At 36.0% G+C, this 19,655-nt stretch overlaps 2 protein-coding genes across 3 annotated transcripts; one reads left to right on the top strand and one right to left on the bottom strand.

Moving 5' to 3' along the window:
* Positions 1–648: 648 nt before the first annotated feature.
* Positions 649–3,014, top strand: LOC117634276 (splicing factor 3A subunit 2-like). Its single transcript, XM_034368308.1, has 7 exons — positions 649–938; positions 1,018–1,187; positions 1,432–1,508; positions 1,642–1,707; positions 1,856–1,930; positions 2,022–2,096; positions 2,195–3,014. Exons 1-7 carry the CDS (start codon positions 787–789, stop codon positions 2,621–2,623), a joined length of 1,044 nt encoding a protein of 347 aa, XP_034224199.1. The 5' UTR covers positions 649–786; the 3' UTR covers positions 2,624–3,014.
* A 178-nt stretch (positions 3,015–3,192) lies between these two features.
* Positions 3,193–10,200, bottom strand: LOC117634200 (phosphatidylinositol 4-phosphate 5-kinase 9). Of its 2 annotated transcripts, none has more exons than XM_034368170.1 (9): positions 10,032–10,200; positions 7,672–8,991; positions 6,968–7,135; positions 6,303–6,468; positions 5,497–5,607; positions 5,051–5,238; positions 4,466–4,623; positions 4,155–4,320; positions 3,193–3,886 (listed from the first exon to the last, which is right to left on the bottom strand). In XM_034368170.1, the coding sequence occupies exons 2-9, from the start codon at positions 8,913–8,915 to the stop codon at positions 3,616–3,618; spliced, it is 2,472 nt and encodes an 823-aa protein (XP_034224061.1). In that variant the 5' UTR covers positions 8,916–8,991; positions 10,032–10,200; the 3' UTR covers positions 3,193–3,615. The 2 variants fall into 2 exon arrangements, with proteins under 2 accessions (XP_034224061.1, XP_034224062.1); XM_034368171.1 differs by having other exon boundaries at positions 3,295–3,886; positions 9,710–10,073.
* Between the last annotated feature and the right edge of the window lie 9,455 nt (positions 10,201–19,655).

The raw sequence follows: 19,655 nt of genomic DNA, 5'->3' as shown, positions 1-19,655 counted from the left end.
AATGTGGAAACTGAGGAGCACATAGAGTACTTGAATTTTGGACCTGGATCAGATACAAGGCACAGGGTCAAATGGGGAGGCTATAAAAAGAAATGCAGTGAAGAGATTGCGAGGCAGTTTACAGTTGGTTTGTTCTTACATGGAGCAGGTCATTGGCTAAAGACAACAGGTATTCCACTTTCTTATGGTTCATAAGAAGAAGGAGACAGGGATATGGTCAGCAAGGGCAGAGGGGGAGAGAGACTGAGTAAGTAAGGGGGATGAAATGTTACAGAAAAAAAATATATATGGATTTTTCATTAAAAAAATTATTTAATTATTTTTTATCCACATGTCACAATGTAATTGGACAAGTGGGCTCCACTTATCTTCCACGTCACACTTAACAGAATTTATAATGACAGGGACCATTTATGATAAAAAGTCCAAACGTTAGGGACTATTAGTGTCATAAAAAAACCTCAAAGACCATTCGTGATAATTTCGTAAACTTGACGGACCATTTGTGATAAAAAGCCTTCTGAATAATATATATATTATTTTGGGCACCAAATTGCCCGAGCGGTTTGGACAAATTTCTTTTGTTGGGCCTCCCTTCAGCCCAATTGTTGACTACAATAAGGATTATAGGCCAATAATATCTCAATACCCGGATTTTCCTTGCAAAAGAAATTAGGAAAAGGGTAAGCGAGTCAGGACCAACTGTGCTGAGTAGGGAGGGAGGTTCTTCCAAATCGTAAACCCGTCGAGACCGAGAGGAACAGTTAGTGGCCGAGAACAGAGAAGATGGACAGAGAATGGGGTTCGAAGCCCGGCAGCGGAGGCGCCGCCTCCGCCCAAAACGAAGCCATCGACCGCCGAGAGCGCCTCCGGAGACTCGCCCTCGAGACCATCGATCTCGCCAAAGATCCCTACTTCATGCGCAACCACCTTGGAAGGTATGACCCTTTTTCTATCTTTGCTCAAATTTCACTGCTTTTCATCTTATTGTTGATTATTCTTGGTGGGTTTTTGTAGCTATGAGTGTAAGCTTTGCTTGACGCTGCACAACAACGAGGGCAACTACTTGGCCCATACACAGGGGAAGCGCCATCAGACTAACTTGGCAAAGCGAGCTGCTCGTGAGGCCAAGGAGGCTCCTGCTCAACCCCAGCCTCACAAGCGCAAAGTCAACTTGCGAAAGACAGGTGTGTATTTCATAATTGTTTCACACGAATTTTGTCGAACAGTTAGTGGGCATATCACATTGTTTGGTGGGGTTTTTTTGATGTGTAAAATACTAGAGAAACTTAATTTAATTTGGGGTTTGAAGATTTTAACACGAATTAAAAAAATACAACCACATGGGGGGTGCATTTTAGTAGAATTTAATTTTGATATGTAAATTGGGTCTTGAGCTAACTCATACGGGTATTTCATGTATGCTTGCAGTTAAAATTGGTAGGCCGGGGTATCGAGTGACAAAGCAGTTTGATGGAGAATTAAAGCAGAGGTCTCTTCTCTTCCAGGTTTGTGGGTTTGTGTATTTTTGTGTGCAGTGATATGTGTTTTACTGAAAGAATAAGATCTCATTCAAATATGTGTAGGGTACACTAAGAAATGGCCTAGCTTATATTGTGTTATTGTTTGTATGCTCTGCAGATTGAATATCCTGAGATTGAAGATAGTACAAAGCCTAGGCACCGTTTTATGTCATCTTATGAGCAGGTAGGGTTCTATATATTAAATCTGAGTTTGCTGCCTGAAAACTTTGCTTTTTGCCTGCAATTCATGTCCATCTGTTTTTTCCATTTTTCTTAATTGAAGCGGTGAATTGTTCGTTTTTCTTTTTAAACGTTATTTTTCATGAACACAGAGAGTTCAATCTGTCGACAAAAGATACCAGTATCTCCTCTTCGCAGCTGAACCATACGAGATAATTGCTTTCAAGGTATATCTTATTTTCTATGCATCTGGTATTTATCTTTTTTACTGTTAGATTCAGAACATTTACTGGGCCTGCATGTTCATATCTGTTTCAGGTTCCTAGCACAGAGATTGACAAAACCCCTGAAAAGTTTTTCTCACATTGGGATCCAGACTCAAAAATGTTCACAGTTAGTCTTCTAATTTAAATGGATTTCTTTTATGCTTTTTATTGGTTGATTTTTTTTTTCTTTTCTAATTTTTCCATGTGGAATGTATCAATATGCAGTTGCAGCTATATTTCAAAACTAAGCCACCTGAAACAAACAAACCGCAACCTCCCCCTGCAGCCAATGGTCCAGGTGCTCCTGGTGTTCCATCAAGGCCTTTGCCCCCACCACCCCAAGCTCCACCCCCACCTCCTCCACAAGGACTTCCACCTGGTGCACCAATGGGAAATCCTCCTAGACCCCCTCCGCCGATTCATGGATCTTTACTGCCTCCTCCTCCGATGGGAAATGGCCCTAGGCCTATGCCTCCTGGTGGAGCTCCTCCTGCCCCTCCTCCACCCCCAGTTGGTAATAACACAATGGCAAATTTCACTCCTGGCACTCAGATGGGAAGACCTCCATCAATGCCACCTCCACAAGGCTTTCCAGGACAACAAATGCAGGGTCAGGGTCTTCGTCCACCCCCACCACCTCCTAACATGGGCTAAGGGAATCCGGAGCCTCCAGCATCTCAGTAAACATACTTGCAGTATTAATGTGAAGAATGATGTGAGCTAAAATGACGCCGTATTTATTGAAGCTGTACCTGATTAATGAGCCTTAATTACATTGTTAGTTGTTAGATATATGTTCCTAGATTATTTCTTCAAAAGTCATATTTTCCATTGTTTTTCCCCTATAAACAGCGATATTAGGGTTGACATTGAGAAGATGTGTCGCTGCTTGAATTTTTGCAGCTTGTCTTATGGCAATTTCTTGTTTAATGTAATTTCTTTTTACGCATTTTGAGCTGAGTGGTATTAAGTGCATCTGTGCTTGACCCCAAAAATGGTATTAAGTGCATCTATGGTGCCTCGCCCATAATGCCTTTGGATGTGTTGAAGTGCTTGTGCCAGCTTGTGATAGATTATCAATTCCATCCTTTCAATCGATGTATTTACTAATAAGTCTGAAAATCCCTGGTTGTGATACCAATTTCAAAAAATGCGATTGGCTACAGATCAGTAGAAGCTCGCTTCTGAATGCTACACCTGCTTAAATTTATTTAGAATTGATATCGGAAAAAAGGGAATTGAATATGCAACCTTGACATCAAGTAAAAGGGTAAAATGTTGGATCGTTTGCTCGAGATCGTTTGTTATGTGAATGAACCCATGCGAACAAAGATAGATTTGATAACTCTGATCGATTAAACACAATAAATCAATTGCACAAAGGATGTAAGTACATGTACTAAGCTGCAGCAGCTCCAAAAGTACCTAAGCCAGAGGCACAGAAACAAATTCAAATTTGTCAACCAAATCATCATCCCATCTGCTTCACAACGCTGGCATAACCGACGATGTTTCTTCTCCGGATGCACCTCCCGAAAATTCCATATGGCCACTTATGTGAAATGGTGCTCGAAAGCATGCAAACAGGAGGCCTTATCATTCAGACTCTCAGACGAGGGGTTCTTTCTGCACTGGTCACCAAATTCTTATCTTGTTAAAGCATTTGGAGGGAACGCCTTCCGAATGAATTCCAAGAAGCGATGGGAATAGAACGTAGGGTCCACGGCAGAGATGGACAAGGAATCAAACTGAAGAGATTTGTATGCGTGTTCAATCTTCTTGCCCATGCTGTAGTCTTGCAATATATCAATGATCCCAAGATATAGCACAACATCGTAAACTTCAGGAAATATCTGCTCCTCCCCAGGAACCTGCTCTGCCCTTGCTGGCATGTTCACACCCAGCTGGATTTGGAGTCTGCATTGTGAAGACAAAAAAAGAGGAAGTAAATTTGTTCACAGGCCGCGAGGGTGCATACAGTATTATAAATTTCTTGGGCATTAAGAATGCCTTTCGTTGTCATTTTCACTTCAGATGCATAGCTTCTCAAAAGAAGATTAAACAGATTCTTTGCATGGGGTTTATAAAAAAGCTCCATAGCATCTGAGGCAGCTCTGAAGGGTATGAAAATGGCCCTTGAGGCCTTTCAAGGACAATACAAGCATTCTAGTGCAGTAGATCATACCTTGCTGTACCAGGTAAAAGGAGATCCACTTCCTCATAACCAGCAGATGATGCTCTCAGTCGGCTACCTCTGACATGAGGACCCACAACAACGCTATCATCATCTGTTCCACGAGGGATTAAAACAAGGCCTTGTGGGTAATTGGAGATTTCGTCCTCCAGAGTCTCTGTCATTGAAACACCAAAAGCAAATCTTTTGTATGTTAGTCTCTAATCGTAAGGAAAAAGCAAACTCTTCAACCCAAAAAAGAAGAAGTGAATTCTGCATAACAGAGGATGACAACTAAATTGTGCATTAAGTACAACATTGACCTTCCTCTGCAAGTATTTCTAATCCATCAGCTATTGTGCTTCTATTATAGGTCATGAAAGACCGCAGATGTTGGGGGGCTCTATAATGCACTCCCATGAGAAGGCTGTAATCCATAATGTGCTGTGCCTCCAGAAATTTACTGTCAATCTCAATCTGACTGCATATAAGAACGAAAACACAATGAATAACATAGTAACAACAAAGGAAAAAATTAAAACCTAATGTTAGAGAATCATACATGTTAAGCAGGCCAAAAATGACCGTAATGAAACTAAGAGGGCACGGCGCAACCACATAATAGTGTTAAGAGAAACTAATTGCCGAATTTGGCACTTAGAATCATCTTGACTAAATCTTTCACAGCCAACACAATCAAGAATTAAAAAAAACTACAGATATTTTTTAATGATAAATTCTTAAGGATATATGTTTTCTTAAACTTAAAAATAACCAATTGACCAAAAATAACTCAAAAATAACCAGGGGTCTACTATATTATACAAACTCATTTCTACACCTATGGTAGGAACTACAAATCAGAGGGAAACAAAAAATGACAACACACATCTGGAATTATCACTTACTTCAACAAAGCCTCTCGCCAAGAAGGTTCCAAATAAAAGGAGTAGTTTAAATCCAAGTCCTTTAGTGTTGTGTTTTCGTCAATTTCAATCTTATCTGCAGAACGACCAAGGGATGAACCTTTCAAATCAAATCGTCGATGTATTCTTAACTCTGTGCAGAACATGTTTCCCATCACTACAAAGCGGAACTGCAAAGCATATATTATCTAGGAATATCAGCCTTTGAAGTACAATAAGCAATTCAAATTCATAGAGAAGGTTTCATCACAAATACGAACAAGCAAATCATTATAGAATTGGCTCCTAGACAAGGCGATTCAGGCTCATAGAACCTCAAATGATATTTTTGTTGGAATGTAAATGAAAAGCAGCTATGGCATCAAAAACATGGAAACACGTTTCTAGCATGGCAGCTCATAACAATCTAAAGGCACTGTTCCCGTTACCTTTTGACCACTTGAAGGTTTAATCCTATGAAGACCAAAGAATTTTGTGATGAGTGTGTTCTCATATGACCTTACGTGATGATGATAACTTGGAAGCATCCGTAGAAGAACCTACAACATCAGAACACCGGTTACCATACCACACCCCCAGATGATTAAAGAAAAATTGCAGAACTTCAATTATAGCACCTGTATCATAATTCTGCTAATACATTACCTTATTGACAAAGCATATACAAGTGTAATGCATGATGAGCATAATGTTGTTACAGAAAAGATAAGCACACCAAAGTACATAACAGACATTTATGAAATCACAGTTCTACTAATTGCTAAAGCTGGTCCTCCAAGCACAGACATAAGATTTATCAAGAACCTTGGGTAGAGGAAAGGAGCCAACTTATTTGAAAATAAAACCCAAAAACAGCAGCTTCATCACGCACCAAGCAATTCCTAAGACAGTTGTAATTAAGCAATGACATGTCCACTCATTCTAAAACAAGTAAATTTCTATCAAACGTCCAGTTTTCACTTTATAGCTTTTGTTTACCAATTCTAACACAGAACAAAATCATGAAAATGTACAACAAAGAATCTAAGGCTCTTCGACTTTCAGGATTCATGGAAATAAAGTTCTTTGCTTATGCAGGTAAACCTCAAAGGAAGCAGTTAACTGGTTCTAGTATGAATTATAATTTCATACAGAAATGTTACACAAGGAGACAAAAGAAAACTTCATGAGCATTTAGTAATTTATGTACATCAACGGCAAATGCAGATGCACCAGTCCCGACAGTGATACAAACCTTAACTTCAGATTTACGGAGTGTCTTAATCATGAAACGATCATCTTGAGATAGGAAAAACACACTACCACTTTTTCCAGGAGAAGAAAGTTCTCTGAGAGCATCATTTCCACAAATAGACATCATGTAATCAGCAGCATCAATCTTGAACATCTCCCTTAAATTCCTGCAACAATTGCGTTGTCCAGATAAAGTAATAGGAAATTACAGGCAGCAGAGTATCTTCAAAACAGCATGAAAACATTATAGTAGTATAAAATACTCCCATCCACACACACACAAATGAGCCTGCAGATGAGTACACAACCTAATTTTCCAGGGTAACGTCTTGGTAAAGTTGTGTATATATGTATGGTCTTAGTCAAGCTGTGTATGTGCATGTGTGTGTGTGTTGGCTGGATCTGAGGGGGACATTTGCACTTGAAGGATTCTGTATATACGTATATGTAAACAATCAGAAGGTATTTCTTTTCTTTTTCACCTTTCATAAGAAAATTGGCTCATGGTTATAATCCCAAAAAACACTGACAGCATGTCAATTGTAAGAAGCAAATTACAAAATTATAGTTGGTCCTTCATTATACAAAAGAAAATATCCATATTACAGTAAATGCATCAAATAAACACATAGGCTACAAGACAAAGTTCAAGACATGAAAACTAACCTGAAGACCATTGGGCAATAGTCTTTCCACCTAAAATCTACCGATTGATGAGGTGGTGTCAATTGAGAGCCGTCTTTAGGAAAATTCATCCAAAAACTTGCCCGAGGGCCGAAATCTGATGCCCGGACTTCTCTCCTTTGTATAGGTGTAATCTTCCCAACAGTATACCTGGCCACATTTTAATCCAAATTCAGCATTCAGTTCCAGCAGACAAAATATGCAATGCACATGAGGTAGGAGTAATGAGCATCAGTGGTTATCATTGGACTATGTATTCTCCATTGTTTACAGAGAATATCAGTCTCAAAATTCCACAAACAATAACTTAAGTGTCTGGTGTTAAGAACTTCAGAGGTATATGTGAGAAGAAATTTTTTTTCAACCCTACAGGAGAAACCTGTTAAGATTCTCAAACCACTCTCACGGAGACATAAAACTTATTTGTATCTTTTTTTTCTTTCCGTTTTCTTTTCTTTTCTTTTCTTTTCTTCTTTCCCCACAATGAGATCATGCTTGTCCTGAATCCAGCAGAGAAAAGGTTGCTGATGCCAGAAGGGACGAATTAATCAAGCAATATAATCTAATAAAAACCGTGCGTTATATGCAAATTTAAATGAAGAAAAAATAATATAAGTAATTTAAGGTATAAAAATCAAAGACAATGAATCTAAGGGAGTTAAGGAATTTAAGAAAAGTGAATGCACCTTATACCAAGCTGCAAACTGAGCATTAGATCATAGCTCCTATGACCTTTAATGATTGCTTCACCAGGTCTCTTCACCACTTTTGCTAGTTTCTTTTGTCGCCGTTTTGCCCTTCTAGATGATGACGTAAAGCTATTATTCAGTACTAACTCGCTGATTAAGACACCTTGCATATATTCTCGTTCCAAGATTGGAATCCCTGTCCCAGCATCTTTTTCTCCACCCTCTAATGAATCATGTCCAATCACTTTTTCAAAAGATACCTCAAGGCTCCAACGCCTTTCCAAGGAAACATTTCTATGAGACGGCTCCAAATTTAACAGATTTCTGTTAGAGAGTTTATCAGCAGAAACACGATGAGATCCCTGGCTCTCTCCAATCTTTGAATTTCCCATATCCACTGAAGTAGCATGATGGATATGTGCATTGTTCTGTTTTCTTAAATCTGGTAAGAGCCCTCGTTTCCTCAAAGCATTTAGGTAAAGTTCTTCTGCTGCTGGAAGTCTGCTGCCTTTTGGATAAAATGACCCTTTACCATCCTTTAAACCCCGGGTCCAAGTTCCAACATAGAAGCCTCCATCACTCCATGTGTAGACTCCAAATCCATGCATCATTCCATTCAACCAGCTTCCTTCAAATGAGTCTCCATTTGTCCAAGTGAGAGTTCCTTTCCCTGACATCTTCCCTCCTTTCATATTTCCTAGATAAACATTTCCATTTACCCATGTATACTTTCCAGGCCCTTCGGGCATTCCCTGGATCCAAGAGCCTTCAAAGGCATCTCCATTAGGATAAACTTGATACCCCAGACCATGTTTGAGATTCAACCGCCATCGCCCCTTATATGTCATCTTATCTGATCCAATGTAAGTCCCTGTACCATGCATATATCCACCTGAAAATTCTCCCTCATAAATGGCACCTGAAGGCCAAATAATTTTTCCACTCCCATGTCTCATCCCCCGTCTCCACTCACCCTCGTATATGCAGCCATCTGACCAGGCATACCTTCCCCTACCCTCGGGGATGTTCCCAAGCACCGGCCCCGAATAGGATTCCTTATTTGGAAGTAATAGCTCCCTGACTCTAAAGGCAGCAATTTCAGAAGTATGAGCAACTTCGCCATTATTTAATATGGATTCTCTGTCTTCTTTGGAAATGGCATCAACATCAAGTGATTTTGTTCTCTCTGCATAAGAGAGTGCTTCTCCCGCCCTATCGTCAATGGCCGCAGGGCCAGACATGCATAATGCCCAAAAGATTTTCTTACACAATTACAGGCACTCCAAAATTGTAATAGGCCTATGACGATATAGGATTCTGTAAAAAGTCACATGAGTGAGTGAAAATATAACAGGAAACTCCTTGTCCTCTGATTTATTAAAAGCAAAGAGATTATAGACTCTCTACAAAATGCAGTTCTCAAGTACACAAGATGGCTTTTTGGAGCAAAGATCGAACTCAAACTATAAAGGCGTGAAAAAAAATATATTATAAAAAGTGGGAATCCTATTGATTCCGTTAAAAATCAAATAACTACAGTATGACCACCATAGACTTATAATGGGAAAAATAAGAGCATGAGCACAGACACAGATGCACTACAGTTACAACAGAACGCCCTCTACATTTCTTTTTTGTTGTGTGCCAAAACTGCTTCAGCAAGAACAAAAGATCGGCTCCAATACAACAACAGGTTCATCCCCAAGAAAAATATGACCAGAAGAGATGAAATTTCAACCAGCAAAGGCAAAGAAAAGCAGGGCACACATGGATTTTTAAAATATCCAACTCTTACAGAACCAGCAATATTTTGCACAATATCTCATAAAACAACAGAAGAGAAAATGCTTAATGATCTTTCAGAGATGCAGTCACCCAAAACCTACAAGTCGTTCACATGATTAATTTTGGTATTGTAGCTACAATTTCTCATAGTGCCAAACTCATTTAGATTCTTTATTTTCTGTCTTTTTTTCTTTTTAAAAAGTGCCTCTGAAAACAAATTAAAATCAAAGAGATATCTGAAAGAGCATACATTTATGTCCTCCATTCATTTTCCCAAAAACGAAAGCGCATCCAGAGAACCAATATGCTCTGCAGCCAGTTACAGGCTCTTCAGCTTTCTTGTTCAGAAAAAGCTTACGCTAACTTTTCAGTTGACTTGACTTTCTTACCCTCTGATTCCCAAAAGAAGGAAACTTGAGCTGATTTCAGCTCCAATATCCAAAACCCAAAAGCCACTCAAGTCTCAAACCAAAAGCAATTCCACTAATAAGACAAACTTAACCAAAAGCAAATAAAGACTTAAAACTTGTTTGAGGAGCAGAAAGAGAAATAGCAGCTACATAAAAGACTACCTGGGAAAACGAAAGAAGCTCCAGCTACACAAGAGTAGGTGTTAAGCAGCTGAAAATGAGCGATGGCTTTTGGTCTCTGAAGCTCTCTCTCCCTCTCTGCCTTCGCTTTTAGATGGTGGCCAAATGTTTGCGAATCCCAAAAGCCAAAACGCCCGAAGCAGTAGCCAATAGCCAGAGACTCAGTGGACCAATATTTAAATACGCAAAAACGGAAGTTTAACGCAAATATCGTCTCGCTTTTATATACGACGGTTTCTTGAAATTACGATAATGCCCATGTTATACGTTGGTTTTTTTTTATTCATAGTTGCATATCTGGTTGTGCTTGTACACCACCACATACCTAATTTGATATAACAGAGAAAACAAAAAACCTTTTAACTTCATCCACTTTTTTCAGGTGTTCTCCACTATGGTTTTAATTTTTATGCTTATTTTCGGCTGATTTAGTAATGAGTTTCTCTCTTTTAATATTTTTAATGTATTTAAAAGCAAATAATATTACATTTTAATGTTTTTTCACATGTTGTTTACATCCTTATAGGCAGTTTTTTTTTTTTTTTTGGAGAAATTTTATGATTGCATTCATAATTCAGCCAAAAAAGCTACTAGCCACAAAGGGCCAATACAAACTAGCCACAAAAGGGTCATTACAATAACGGAACAGTCTAATATCAAAATTAAGAAAATCAGGTATGTCTCCACCAACGATCAGGCAAGATCGAAAAAATTCTGGCATAGGCATCCCAACTAAGATTGCAAACTTAGAATAATAAAAAAGAGATAAAACTTGAAAAAACTAAACCATAACAATACAAATAAAATTCTCACCAAGAAGAGATGAAAAGCTCTCACAAAGGAAAGATGAAAAACTCTCACAAAAGGAGAGGTGAAAACTACAAAGAGAACCCAAAGAGTCTCTGCAACTTATTCCAAACATAAAGAAATTGCAAAAAAGATGGTGGTGGAGATCCGACGCCGAAATACAGGTGAAGATCCGACGCTGAGCCGCAGCCGCCAATAATTATTGGATGAAAATCATAACAAAACTAAGACAAATAGGAAAAACCCTTTGTCTTTGAAAATGGGGGAAGAGGTGAAAGGAGGAAGAGAGGAAGAGAGGAGAGGAGAGAGGAGAGGGGGGAAGAACAATGGCTTCTTCCCCTCTCAAAAGTGGAAAATGCTCTAAGAGTGTTTTTTGGGAGAAAGGGGGCTAGGGGTTTTACCAGTGCTTTCTGACCTTTGCCATAAAGTCTAGGTAGTTAACTAAATATGTGATTAACAAATTAAGTAGAATCACATCTTAAAATATGTGGTCAACGGGGTTTAGTCCAATAAAAAATGATCTTGACTTTGAGATTAGGTCTTGGTTCGAACACTTTGGTAATATGTGTGAGAAAATTCCATCTCATTGTAGTCTAGACTATCGTCTTGTATTCAAATGAATGTATATAGATGTGATCTTAATTGGTGTTAAACACAAACTTGACCTATGAGTTTTAACTCTAAACCCGTTTTATAAATAAAATTTATTGATAGCATATAAATGAAAAAAATGAAAAACAAAAAAAAAAACAAAAAACCTTGTAGTTTTAAGCTAGTGACCCCCTCTTCAATGTATAATGCATGATTAGTAATAAGTTTTTAAAAAAAAAAAAAATTGGGCTCTAATAATATGTAAGTTTGGAATACTTATATAATTCTTATGCTTATATATTATATTTTGTCCGTCCCAAACTTAATTTTTTTTTCGCGCGAACCCTGCATACAAAATTGTGTGAGAATAAAATATTGTTTTTTAAAGGATATTATCGATAATATTTAATATAAAACCTTAACAGAACTTACCCAAAATAAAAAGTCTATTCAGAAAAGTCTGATGTATGATAAAATAAATAAAAAATTGTTTGCTAGGCTCGATTTAGAAACGATCGGTTAGGTAGGGTACTTATTTCCAAAATCCAATTGGTGCTCAAGCTTAAAAATCTGATCACTCACTTACCATAATTAGGAATCTTAATCCTATACTTAATCCTATTGTTAATTAAATTAATAACCATAAGATAAAAACGTTGCTTGCAGATACCTGTGGCTCACGTGTGTATGAAGCCCCATTTTTCTGAACCCTATTTATGGTTTTGACCTTATCGAGCTGTTTATGGAGGGATGGCCGTGGCCCACCTTTCAAAAAGACGTTCTTCTTTTAGGTGACATTGCAGTATGATTAGGTACCTAACTTTGGTACTGCATGTTCTTTTTCAAAATCTCAATTTCAATGGCTTTTTTTTTTCAACAACTTTTGATCAATATGGTGTTATCTTCTTCTTTTTTTTCCATCAACTTTTGAACTAGGATACGAAAACGCAAGTATGTGATATTAATGGTCAACTGACCTAACTTTAGAATACGAAAACGCTAATATACGGTATTGAGTAACTGACCTAATTTTATGTGTCAATTGGTGTTAGGTAATGTCATATAATAGTATAATTTTGTTTATATAGTTAGTGAGGCGTTGGAGTTATTTCCTTATGATTGGTTGGAGTATACGTGCCTTGTTATCATCCCTGGATGGATTAGTATAATCTAGATTTTGCAGTTGTATTAAAATATTAAAGAAGATTAATTAAGATAATATTGGTTAATGACATTATTAAACAATATATTTCATATGGGTTAGGGAGGCATGATTATTCAATGATAAGCAAGCTTCGTTCTTAATTTATTACTCATGTCCCATGGATTAAATAAAAATTTGGAAGGATGTTAGCAGAATAAATAATAAGTAATAAATTTTGGAAGAAGTATGGAATGGACAGAATGGTGTACTGAGATGAAAGAGCCAATCATGGGAGAACATAACACACACATGGAGAACTTTAAAAAAGGATATCAAGATCAACAAGGAAGAGATAAGATAAGGAAACAATATTAAACATAGATCTTAGGAAAAGTGATCAATTTGATCTTTTTTAGCTTCTGTATTTATTCAATTAGTCGTTTTAGTATTAAGTTTTTCAATTAGGTCCTCATAGATTTCGTTTTATAATTAAATTATAAATTAAAGAATCCGTCAATTAGTTAATTGAGATCATCCAATAATGTGCTTGAACACGTCCGTGTTAGAGTCTTCTTAAAAATAAATAAAGTACGGTGAACTCGTATATGAATAAATAACATACTAACACATTATTTCGTGAATAAAAATTTAATGAAGAAACTTGGTGTGTGTAGTATTATTCTTTCGACATAAAAAGACATAAAAAGACCGACGAATGTGACAGGCCTGAGAACAAATATGACTGTACAAAGTTGGACGTACGATGATTTGAAGCATTTGTTGGGAGGAAACTTTAATTTTTCTCATCGTCGACATATGAGATATTAATTTGTACATTTTGTTTGGTACACGGAATGACAAATCTATTCCAAAACCAGCAGTCTGGTCTGGTGAGTTCTTACCTTGACCCGCCTGATAAATATAAAATGTGTACTAAATAATTATATTTTAGCACCTTCCCTTGGCCGACCAACCTTTTCCGTGACCTCACCTCAACTATGACAAACGCTGATTCATTTTTGTTCTGTCTTTGTGAAATAATAAGTGGTTTTCGTTTTGTATTTTTATTTTTATTTTTTTTTAAAGGAGTTTTCGTTTGTAGGTAAACAATCATCTCAAGCTCTTGTAAGAAACCTCTAGGGTTTTCTGGTATTTTTAATTTGGATTATAAAAAAATAAAAAAAAACTCTTAATCAAGGATCAAAGAATCGTTGATAAGATGAAATTGATAAAAGAAAAAAAGATGATGTTTAAATATACAAACGGTCTTAATTTTTATTAGTATGACACAAATGGTTTTTCATACATAATTTTGTCATTTATCTGCTGTTTAGTTGATGTTTATAATAGCGTCTTTGAAAAAAAACACCTTTAATCCCAAGGCACTAATTGATAGATATCCACCCCATTAAACCCAAAATTGTAATAAGGACAACATAGCAAAGGCCAAATAACGATAGATCTATACATATCTACAAATATCCAACAAAAAATTGATAAGAAGATCCCAAAATAACTACGAGGTGAAATAAATCTTACAAAGATACAAGGAAAGAAAATTCCTCCACAAGTACGAGAGAGATAATTAATTTTATTTATTCGTTCTGATTAGATTGTTTCCTCTTAAACCGAAAGCGTGCCTCAATCACTAGTTTTCCTCTTCTACAAGGGGCTAGGGTTTCAGGTAAGCCCATCGATTAGCATCGAGACCATATTATAATTTTTTTTAAAATGATTCCAATTCGAATTCACTTAACAATATAAACATATTTTCGTTATAAAAAAAAAAATTACATTTCATGAGAGAAAATAATGAAAAACATAAAATTTGTTCTCACCAAAATTTCCTATAAAAACTATCGTTTTGAAGCAGCCACTTATTTTGGAATGATGGGGTAGGTGGGCCTATAGCAGAGGCACATGGGAATATGAAGAAGTTGGTCGGTAACTGGTGACTAAGACAACTAAGAGCATATGGGACCAATATAACCCACAAAGCTATTTATGATTTTCAAAACAAAAAATCTGGAATATTTTATATCAAAATAGAAAGAGATAGATATGCATATGCAATGCAATAGCTAATATATTGATAGATATATACAAATTTATATGTGGTGGGTGGGGGCTCCTACGGGATAATTTTAGATAATCCAATAATCACTTCTTTTTATTCATTTATTTTATATGTACTTCTCTTGATAATCGTTAAAATCACTTAAAATAATTATACATAAAAAAATACGTGAGAGTTACTTCTCCCATAAATAATTATGATCATTGTAAGATGACTTCCAAATATGTATTGAATCAGCAAGATGATATGCAAATATGTCTTCAAATACGTGAGAGGTACTTCTTTCATAAATAATTATGACCATCTTAAGGTAAGATGACTTCCAAACATGTGTTGAATCAGCAAGTTGATATGCAACAAAACAATTGTCACTTTCGAATTTTCCTAACTCTCATTTCCAACTTCATAGATCATCAGTCATGATCTCATGGTTTCATGGCGGCAACCGACCATTTCCACCGTCGATTATAATTTTTTATTTTATAAATTCCAACTCCAATAAAAATAATAATTTCTGCCCTGTATGTTCCTCTCTAACTCTGCATGTGGCATATGATTTTGGTTCTAAATGTTCTTGTTAATTTTCTATATTTTTCTTTTTCTATGGAAAGATTTCTCTGTCGTCGGCCCACATATAGTGATAATTAATTATTTTCAAATTAATAATAAGTGTTGCCTTTCACTTTCTTTCTCACATAATTAGTTTTTATTTTTTCAATTTTGTTTTGGACAGATTCTCTTACATCACATTAATTCACCGTCTAAAAATATAGTAGACATAAATAACAACAAAAAACTAGAGATATCGTCGGTCCATATATAGTTATATATATGCATGCATTTTATTCTTAATGGTTGTATGTAATGTACTACGTACCTAATTATATTAATTTTATACCACAAATAGTAATGTTTTTTTTAGTATTTATCAAATTAATATTGACCCAACTAACAAGGTTTGCCTTTATGCCTTTCTCATTCAAGTAACCTTCTTTTTCTTTTAATTATTTCACGTTAGTTATTATTGTTTTCATAGTTTATTTTATGGATATTGTTTACCTCCTTTCTGCAAATCGCGGTTTGAAACATATGTAAAAATATTTCATTAAAAACAAAAAAAGAAAACTTATGCACACATGTCATACTAACAATTGACAGGAATGTAGGAGTTTCTGTTTATAAGAAAATGAGAGAAATATTTTCCTTACTTTATTTCTTATTGACGTACACAATTAGACATTATACAAGGTGTGAGTTTGATTGGTTGGCTAACCAAAATAGATCGAATATATTATTAATGGCTTAATTAACTATAAAGTTAATGATTAGATATTCGTCATTTTCTCACACAAAACAAAGGGAACAGGAGCTTAAGAAAGTAAAAAGACAAAAAAATAGTTCCTCCTCTTTGTTATTTTTTATCACCATTTTATTTATGGTAAAACTAAGCTGACTATGTGACCATAATATGGATAATATACTAATAATAATTTTGTTTAAGTTTTTAAACAAGCCCTTCTGGAACAATGTGAATGTACCTCTGTCATACAATTTTATTGTTTTTATAATTTTTATCCAGCTGAAAAAAATAAATTATATTAATATGTCTATCTCCATTCTTATTTAACCATCGAATCTAAACCTATTAGCAATTCTTGTTGGTATTTGATTCTCAAGAGTTGTCGGCTGTGTCTTTCACTAGAAGCTAAGGGCTTTCGTGACGATGTGATTTCATCACCCATAGTTGCATGCGAGTCGAAAGGATTGAAGCTCTTCTTCCCAATTATTTATTTATTTTATTAATTCAAAGGATTGATTGATTCAACTATTTCCCCAATTGTAATTTTCTCACATTCTTAAGTCATTAGATATTGCTCCCATCATATAACTCTGAAATTAAGCGAGTTTGAATGTGAGTAAAACTATAATGCAAGGGTGGTGTTGTGTACAATGCAGGCTGGGTGCTTGACCAACCTAAATTTTTTTAAAAAAAACCTATATGTGTTATAAGCCTAGCCCAAAATTAAAAAAAATTAAAAGCAAACTCTACACATATGCTGCCCATCCAAGTGGTCTCATATCTTCTCTCTCTTTCTCTTTTGGCCATCAGACTTTTTGTTTCTCTCTCTTTGCGACACGACATTAGCAACTTGTTCCTTTTTCTTTTTCTTTTTGGGAGAGAGAGAGGGGGGGAGGGGGGTGTGTGTTGGGGTTTAAATTCTCCCTCTATTGGCTACATCTTCTATTATTTTGAGTAGGCAACTTGGCAACAACATATTCTCATTTCCTTTTGTCAACAACAAGTATTATTCTCATTCTCTCATTTGCTATATATCTTTAATTTAAAATTAAGTATTCTAGGATTTAATTAGGGATGAATTATAATTTTGAGATTTTATTGAAATTAATTAGGGTTTTGATTAGGGATGAATTATTCTAGGGCTTTGATTTGAGATTTTGTTAGAATTGAGTATTATATGGTTTAATTAGGGATGATTATAATGTAAGTTTATTAATGAAAGTCACTTGTACCGTCAAGTTTTTTTTTGTTTTTTTGTTTGTCAAGAGAACTCTATTCATTAATAGTGGGAAACATTACAAAACGAGGAAAGCTCAATCCAAATGCAGCCCAACACCAACAAATAAAGCAGGCCCAAAGATACAAAACCGAATAAATAATAAAAGCCCATAAAAAATTATATAAAAAAAACCCTAGATCTAGAACACAAGAGCAGCGGCACCACATAGCAAGCTAACAACACCACCAGAGCAGATCCACCACCACCAAGGAGGAGTAACCGATACCAAGGGGTATCAAAGAGGCCAACGGAAGATTGGGGTAAGTAGGCCACCTGCGTGGAAGCGCTCCCATAATCCAAGAGTCAAGTGCAATATGCACTTTAATCGTAGCCACGGACCACCACACACCACCGAGGAAGACCAACCGGAGTGGCAGATGCGGAATTAAGGAGCAAAGGGTGGTGGTTGAGAACTGGCAACCAGACAAAGTTGCTGGCCATGGGTGGGCGACATCACAACAGAGAAAAAATGGAGAGTGTAGATGTAAGAAGTGGAGGGTGAAAAGTGAAGGTGGTTAGGGAAGAAAGGAGAGGGAGAGATGGAAGATATAGGGTCTCACATGGTGGGCTTAACTTAGGGAAAAATAGAAAAAAGCTAAAGAAAACCGAAGTGGAGATAAAGAGCCCTAGATATGAGATATAGCTTAGGGGAAAAACACCCATTTCGGGGGAGGAAGGGGGAGAAGCCAAGGACTCTCAAAATGAAGGAAGAAGAGTTCTCGGTTTAGCAAAGAGTTTGTAACCGTACCGTCAAGTTTAGTATATAAGTTGTATATAAGTTTTGCCCAGGCGGCTTTTGAATCCCAAAACCGCCATAAATGACCTCCTGAAAAATTATTGTGTTGTATGAAAGAAAAAAAAGTATTTAATTTTTTCATGCTCAGTATATATCATTTTTAAGACAGTAAAGAAACATATGATATTTATAAAAATGATGAATTTCTCCTATATTACATACTAATTAAACTCAACTGAAAGATCTACAGGTTGGTGAGCTCATTGTGAGAATAATATTAAAATCACAGACAAAAGCTAGTTGAGATTAATTTACTGACACCATATAATGCGATAATATTATTTAAAAAGGGAATGGCCGCTAGATTCAGGTAAATTAAATTAATTAATAAAAAATGCTGTTGACCTCTCATTCTGTAAATTTCCGATTTTCAATTCCTTCCATTTTTTCTGGAGAATATGATATCTGCAATGCGGCAACTTAAGGAGATTGGGATTGGCCCCCGAGCCCATTTGAGTGGAGAAGCTATTCACAAACTTCAACTATATATATAAAAGATGATTAAGACGCTCCATCTTCCATAAATTATTATCTTCATTTGGTCTGAATCTTCCATAAAGTAAATTATTCATAATTAAATAGACTTATTAAACTAATTTAAATTATAAAAATGGGAATTTGAATTCGGATGCAGAGTTATCAAATGTATGAGAAGCGAACAAAATTTGATTACAGACCAACTAGGGTTTCTCGTCTCTGGGCATGCAAATAACTATTAGATTTAAGAAAGATGGGGTTCCTTGCAAATGGGTATATATTTTAAGTGGCTCCTGCTTTTGAATCGCTCTAATCATCTATACTTTGGATTAATTATATGACCATTGACAAGTCTACAGCACCCTTTGTGGTGGAGTATCTAAGTGGGTTTTGCTTTTTATTAATTATCATTATTATTTATATCACACTCGTCGATTCACCAGAGTGACTTGGTGTATATATTAGCATACGGACCAATCTCAGACTTTTGACAGCTTCCCTCTTTTTATTTGCCTACGAGACAACTTATCCCCATAATTTTGAGTTAACAAAAATCAATTAACCATGACTTAGAAAAGAAAAACCTTTATATTTGTTAATTAGTAATCGTGTTTGCCGCCCCAATAAGCAGAGGACATATAATCTTCAAGTATGAAGGGTCAGTTTGGCATTGCTGTGCTATGAAAATAATCGCTGTCAGATTTGCTGTGAGAGAAATTAGCTGTGAGAGAAAGCAATTTGGCGTTTGGTAAAATTTTTGTTAAAAGTGTTGTTGGTATTGATTTTACGCATAATCAGAAAATGATTGACGCATAATCATTAAACCCAACACCACTTCGAAGCTGATTCCTGCATAATCAGAAAATGAAAGCACCTCATTAGCTGTTTTCCCTTATAGCTTTCTTTTACAACAATTTTTAACAATAAATGATTTTCTCACAGTTTACCAAACGGGTTGGGCTTCTCAAAATTTTTAAAAAAGCACTTATCACCGCAAATAAGTAATGCCAAACATGTACTAAGAGCATTTAACCTTGCACCCGAATCATGTGCTCGATTCCCCTACCTAGTATCATTTCTATTGAATGAAGAAAAAAAAAACTTATGCTACAAATATCTTGGGCCCAAAATATGG

Source organism: Prunus dulcis, chromosome 7 (genome assembly GCF_902201215.1).
Source record: "Prunus dulcis chromosome 7, ALMONDv2, whole genome shotgun sequence".
Lineage (NCBI taxonomy): Eukaryota > Viridiplantae > Streptophyta > Magnoliopsida > Rosales > Rosaceae > Prunus > Prunus dulcis.
This window is presented reverse-complemented; position numbering and strand designations above follow the sequence as displayed.